At 32.6% G+C, this 7047-nt stretch overlaps 1 protein-coding gene across 1 annotated transcript; it reads right to left on the reverse strand.

Moving 5' to 3' along the window:
* Positions 1-724: 724 nt before the first annotated feature.
* Positions 725-6351, reverse strand: LOC120280130 (purple acid phosphatase 2-like). The gene is made up of 8 exons (XM_039286872.1): positions 6076-6351; positions 5286-5486; positions 4900-5011; positions 3268-3497; positions 2920-3058; positions 1511-1731; positions 1215-1336; positions 725-1121 (listed from the first exon to the last, which is right to left on the reverse strand). Exons 1-8 carry the CDS (start codon positions 6247-6249, stop codon positions 923-925), a joined length of 1398 nt encoding a protein of 465 aa, XP_039142806.1. The 5' UTR covers positions 6250-6351; the 3' UTR covers positions 725-922.
* Between the last annotated feature and the right edge of the window lie 696 nt (positions 6352-7047).

The following is a 7047-nucleotide window of genomic DNA, read 5'->3' on the forward strand; positions in this document are numbered from 1 at the left end:
ACAAGGCTTCTCCCAGGGTTTCTCTTATTCCTCAATGCTATAACAATTTCATTTCAATTTAAACTGACGCCTCATGGGATGCTAATTCTGCTTTTTGCTGGTCTAGGTTTCATCATCGTTATTAATATGAAACGCATCTTACTTGCTGGCGCCAAGGGAACCACTGTGAAATCACCCTTTGAGGCAGAAATTGCTGATATTAATCTTGCATTTCAGACATGTGCAAATCATCATTGGGAATTTTCTCACATCTTCTAGCATTTGTTGTGACTGTCCTGGTATCATTCAACTGCTCAAGAATTATAACGCATGTGTCGCTTGGCACGTTGAAGATGAGTATCACAATTTGAAGCGTCATCTTTCTGAATTCCCAAATACAAATCTAGAGAACATATCCCGTGATGACAATGAGATCGCTGATGCTTTGGCATCTTTTGGAAGACACAATCCACAACTCACTCGTTTTTTCAAGGCCTCGATCGATCGCCCTTCATGGCTGGAGGAATTATGCCCCAGAAATAACTTTGTTTTTTAATCTTTTCTTTGTTTTGTTTTTTAAGCTCTTAGCGTTCTGTTTCAAAAAGTAACGGTAGCTAATATTTACAACTTCAGAACCATCACCAGAAACAATCATGGCTAATTGATTTAAAAAAAAATTGTAATATTGCATATTTCATGAGACCCAAAATCAAAGATTCATCTTCATCATCCATGAGATGATTTTTCCTCAAGTATTTTTGTTAAATGTCACAGGGACTTAAACATGAAATCAAATGAACGAAATAAAAATATCATTTCACAATCACTTATTAAACAATGCCATTCCATTGAAACAATGTAAGAAACAAAAGGGAATTAATGATACATTGCTTCTAGAACTCATGGAGAAATTATTCTTTAAATGAATAATCAAAGATCAGCATCAAGAGAATATTGTGATAGAATCATCGGCAGAGCTCCAATATCTGTTGTAGAACCACATAGCATCAGCAACAACTGCATCACCATCTTGATTCCGGTGCCATTCGTAGTAGGCATGAGTTCGGTTCTTTATCGAAAAGACTGCATGACCAAAGCTGGCCTCCCGATAAGCTGAATACTTGGGCTGTGGATATGTCATGCTGCAAGATGAAAATGTCAATGAAATCTGACTTTGATTGCATTATTGTGTTTCAAGTAATTTAAACAAAAAACAGAGTTGATACTTGTCGTACTTTGCTGCAAGTCCTTCAAGATTTCCACCGTCACCGATGTTGACGTATACTGGAGCAGACCGGTCATCTACAGGGGTGCATTCCCCGTTAACTATGTTGTAAGCAACATTTGATATTCGATGCTGTGAGAATTGATTGAACAGTTAAATTAAGAATTTGTAAACTCCCATGCGAATATTCACAAAAGAAAGGATGGCTCACAATGTGTATATGCTTGGTGAAATATATAGATTTTCAATAAATTAAGCCCATGAATAGAACCATAGAAAAGATTTGAGGGTTTCATAAAAACTTACACTGCGTTCATAGGCATGGACATGGCCTGCAAACACGATATCGACTTTGTTTTGCACAAACCATGGCTCATACATTACTCGCATGGTTTCCCCTTCCATATAGTGATAGTTGTAACTATTATACCATGGAGAGTGCATGAGAACAATTAACCATGGTGTCTCACTTCTGTTCACCTTCGGGAACTCTGCTTCAAGCCATTTGTACTGAGGAGTGTACTTAGCTAGAAAGCAAAGTGGCAATTCACCAGTAAGCTAAACTTAATACAAATAGATACAAGCTTTGGATGGTATAAAGATAAACAAATACAAAGAATATTAACCAAACTATTAGAGTAACTAACACTCCTATATCGTTAGTAAATATGAATTTGAATAAATAAGACAAGATACTCTCATCCAATCAGCTTAAGTTTCCGAGTTAAATCAGACCAAGATAATATGTTTGGTTTTCATCTAACATGGTATCATAGCTTAGTTTACTTGGTTTGTCTACAACATGATTGATTAAAATAGACTATCACATACTAAAAGAGCATATTAGAGTAATTAATAATCCCACATCAGTTAATTTCGTAAACATGAATTTGAATAAATAAGACTCGGTCTCTAATCCAATCAGTTTAAGTTTTTTACTTGAATCAGGCCCAAATAATATGTTTGATTTAATCTAACACAAATAACCAGTGCAATGTGGATAATGTTTACAATTAACCGATAAGTTCATCTTGCATATATCAGGGGTGTATTTGCTATTACCATGAAAATACTATTGCATATCAGGAAAAGCACTACAGTAAAGAAATAAATAGTTTCTCTCTTTATTAGATGAAATTTTGACGCTGGCTTCACATCATATGGAAAACTAAATAGTTTCTCTTTTTATTAATTCAATTAGTATTTTTATCAAACAATGGCATTTACTTTGTGGATCCCTAAATCATAATTACAAAGTAAATCTAATTTGGAATGATAATCAGAAAAATAAGACGAATTGATATAATCTCATTAGAAACAAACTAGTGTACATAACAGTAAGAAAGTGACAAATATGCCTTCACCTATGAAAGAAATGCAATGTTTAAAACATGAGTTCTGGCTAATTTTGCTGAAATACTTTCTCAAAGATTTTGGGTTTGCTTTTGTTGACAAATCATGAATGTCAATAAACAACAATTTCCATGTAAAGCATTAATGGCCAACATATCAATACATATATATATATATATGAGAGAGAGAGAGAGAGAGCATAAAACAAATTAAAATAGCATGTCCTCTACTCTTTCAGAAAACCTTATGCACATAATTTAAGAAAATACTAAATTTCAGCATCGAAGTTTAATGTCACAATTCAGAGTTCCGGAAAATTATTTTCAAATAAAGATATTGCAAATGGATTTATTTATCCATACCATAAGCGGAATAGGATGAGAGGACGATGATGTGTGCAGAGGCACGCTTGATCGAATACCAAAATGGAGCTGTGCTACCTGAAGCCTTATAGGGAACTGTATACCTGTGACGAAATGGCTTGAATGGCTGGGTTTCACCCTACAAACATGTTATGAATTTTATCATATTAGCATGAATATTGTCTGCATGTGAATGTAGTTCTCCTGACTTAATGCTGACGACAAGAACTACAAAGTAAAATATCATCATGCTTCTTGCATTATATACAAATGCCATATCATGTGCAAATAAAAAAAAAGATATGAAAAGTAGAAAAAGAAGTTTGATGTGATAAGTTTGCTACTCACAATTTCTGGAGCAAAATCAATCTCATGGTTTCCGGTTGTCCATATCCACGGCTGATATGCAACACTTCTCTCCACAAACCTTCCCCATGTATCCCATCTGACATTATCATGATTTGGGTAGTTATCAGCATAAGAAAGATCACCTACAAATAGTACAGTCTCTCCTCGAATAGGATTCGACTCGTAATGAGAAAGAGTGCTATTTGAGTCAAAACTCTGTCCAAGATCCCCTGCATAAGCATATAAGATTATGAAAACTACATTAAGCGTATGTTCACAACACTTCAATCTTTTCAAGAACAAAGTATCTTCACTGTTTCACTGATTTTAAGATGAATTTAGAACCTGACAATATTTCAACCATTATATACATGATTATAAATGAAGGTACTTGTGAGATTTAGGAAATACTAGACATTAGCGCAATTACTGAAGGGGACAACTACCAACTAGCTATCAATGCCGATATATGTAAAACATCTCTCAACAGAGCTATAAGTTTACAACTAATAACATTCCTGGAATTTAATTAGTGGGGAAAATCGCTCATCACTATATAGAACATTGTTGGCATTATGATTCGGAGGAAGGATAACATATCTTAAGATGTCATTACTTTTTGTGAAAAGGCTACCCGACAAAACTTAAACATCAAACAAGAATTCTCTTTGCTTTTGATTGAGTATGATTGAATGATAAACATGTTCTATACTTCTATCCATGTTAACAGTCATAAAACATTTTTACATCAACATTTGATGACTATCGAGGCTCAAACAAGAAAAAAATATACATAAAAATTGCTTTTATTGCAAATTTTCATAAGCCTGTAAGACAATAAATTGGCTTGAAAATAATAATTTCTATGTAGTATTCATTAGCACAAGGAGTAATATATATACAAAATAAGATAAAAAAAAGGTGAGGCATATATATAGTAAGTTAAGATGAATGAGGTGATGAAATTGCAATGCATAATATAATGATCATAGCTATTTGTTGCAGCAGGCTAACAAAGGTAATAGAATTATACAAAATTCAGTATCTTCTTAACAGATATTTGAGAAGATTGAGAAAGGAGCAAGAACAAAAATAAAGCATGAAAATATTTGCCTACAAAAGGCGAAAATTGAATTCTGTTAGGAAAATACTAATAAAACAGATGAAAATAAACATGAGCAAATTAAAAGCTATTTTGATGATGATCATGAATTTCCTCAACACATTTTTCTCAAAAAAAAAAGCGTGAAATTTTGTTAGTAGTTAAAACAAGTTTCCTATTTCAGAGAGAAACATAAAGAAGTGTTATGGGATATTGACAAAGTGTGGAGACAGAAGAATATTCAAGTTAAGATATCTATGAAAACAAATCTACAGAAAAATCCAAAGTAAGTAAACAGAGAGTATCATCATCACTTAATTCTCCCAAGCGCCAAAGACAATCGTAGCTTCATGCTTCTCTATTCATTGATGACATAGATTATGCGAAAAATTCTAAGCAAACTGAGAGTGATGACAACCGGAAAAAACCATCAAGAAACAAAATATATATAGCTTCAGTTCCAAATTCACCAGAAAAATTTATATAGAACTTCAGATTTATTATTAGCGAAAGGAGGAATAGTTAGTTACCTATAAGACCAAATGTGTAAGGAACATCAGGACCAACTTCTGGAGGTGTTGTGAACCAGAAATGCCGTGTTGTATTTCCAATCCCCACTTTATAGTAATATTTTGTTGAAAACTGCAAAAAAGTTCAAAGGTCCTACTTTAAATCTTCAAACTCCTTAGAAAATACTAAAAAGATTCAGTTGTTCATATACAAATTTCTTTGACATCGGTAGTGAAACATTAGTAAATTGTCTTATTATGTGTGCATGCAGTTAGCATGTCAATAAAGGAATGGTAGATCTCACAAAGGTAAAGAAGAATTTTAGGACAAACAATAAATCAGAATATGAAGGAAACATTACTTTTTTATATTTTTTAATTGTTTTCTTTCTTTTATAGCCACACACCTTCAAATTCCTAAGTGTGCAATGATGAATGAACCCAGATGTGTAGTTGTAATATGTATACTGTGTGAGCTTGCCTTTGGCATGGAACTCAAAATTGTCCTCGGATGTTCCATAAAGCACTGTGTTAGAGCCTGGCTCATCTTGAGTGACCCATGAGACAATCACTGCTGACCCATCCATGTTACCTTGAGTAATATGAACCTTCACAAACAACAGAGAAAAAAAAAAATCAGGAAAAAGCTGCTTCCCAAAAGAATTTCAATCAAAGTACCAAAAGAAATAAGAAGAAGAAAAACTTAATTGGTAATCCACAGGAAATTGTGGTGGTGTGATAAATGAGATGAAAATTCCAAACTTTGCAAGCAGGAAACAACATAATTTCAAAGAAAAGGAGAAAAGTGCACAAAGTATTAGCAAAAGCAATGTGCCAAAGAAAACCAATAACTAACTAAAAAAGAAAAGCAAATTGTAAACCAAACCAGCATGAACCAATGGATAATGAACAGATCATAATAGAGTCCCACCATTTACTAAGTAATCAAGAGCAAAACTAAAATGAAAAATTTCCACACTAAACAAAAGGTACTTTCTAAAAGAATCAATGCAAGCAACAAAATAAATAAATAAAACCAACTTTAGCCAAAAAACATGATTTGCTTGGTAATCCAGAAGAAAAGGAGAATTAGGAAAAATAGAGCACCAAAAAAAAATAAAAAATAAATATTACAGAAGGTAGAAAAGAGATTTTGCCAAAGGAATTTAAAGAAAAAAATAAACAGAATGACATGACCTGCTGGGGAGCATTGTAACCAGAAGGAACTTTGAAGACATCAGCATCAAGAGGCATATCAATGGTTTTCTCCACCTTGCGGACAAAGGTACTGGTGACACCACCATGGCAAAACCTCAAGAACAAACCAAGCAACACAGTAAGAACAAGAAACCGATTGAGATGATCTGCCATGGCTACACAAGTGAAGAAGAGAAGAGATAGAGTTTGTCAAATAAGCAGACGAGCAATTAATAGAATATGAAATAGATGTGAAAGGAGTTGGGAAGAGAGAAATTTTTGTGAACAAGGCAAGTTTGTCATTAATAAAAATAAAGGACTATCTTAAAATTTGTTATATAGGTTTGCTAGTTTGATTTTTTTTGTTTTATTTTTAGTAAAAATTTATAAAAATTACATGGTGGCAGAGAATATTCTAAGAGTAGCTTCGTAATCTACTTATTTTGGATTTTTTTTTTATAAATATTTCTAAGAATAAACAAGTACAGTTGTTTTCAGTTTAAGTGTTCGACTATGTCAGAATACAATTAAAAAAAGGGTATGCCTCTTGCTCGAAATTTTATTTTATTTTATTTTTTTTTAAAAAAGTGACAAGTGCCAGTCAAGGATATGATGCATGAGGATGGGCTGCGATATCATCTATGAATTAATTCTTCCAACAAAGATTCAAATTTTACCATTCTACACGCCACACGAAAGACTTATTTTTTTTTTTTGCCGCTAATCACTTGAACCAAGCGACTTTAGCTGTTGCTTGAAACTCGAAAGTCAAATGGGAAGAACATGGGAGATTTTTTTATTTAAAATTATAAAATATAAAATAAATAATATTAAATAGATTAGTGATTAAGCTAATTAAATAGATAAATAATAAATATGAATGACTAATAAAGATTTATGAATATGATGGATTTAACCAAATTTAATAGTTAGTTGAGATCTAACTACAAACAACTAAAAAGATATAAATTT

The sequence above is a fragment of the Dioscorea cayenensis genome, chromosome 17 (genome assembly GCF_009730915.1).
Source record: "Dioscorea cayenensis subsp. rotundata cultivar TDr96_F1 chromosome 17, TDr96_F1_v2_PseudoChromosome.rev07_lg8_w22 25.fasta, whole genome shotgun sequence".
Lineage (NCBI taxonomy): Eukaryota > Viridiplantae > Streptophyta > Magnoliopsida > Dioscoreales > Dioscoreaceae > Dioscorea > Dioscorea cayenensis.

Bases quoted from the DNA above. Each gene is read 5' to 3' on its own strand.
- LOC120280130 (XM_039286872.1), bottom strand. From the start codon at position 6,249: ATGGCAGATCATCTCAATCGGTTTCTTGTTCTTACTGTGTTGCTTGGT. The intron at 1,732-2,919 runs GTATGGATAAAT...TTTGCTTTCTAG, and splicing joins CTCATCCTATTCCGCTTATG to CTAAGTACACTCCTCAGTAC. The intron at 1,337-1,510 runs GTAAGTTTTTAT...CAATTCTCACAG, and splicing joins TCCATGCCTATGAACGCAGT to CATCGAATATCAAATGTTGC.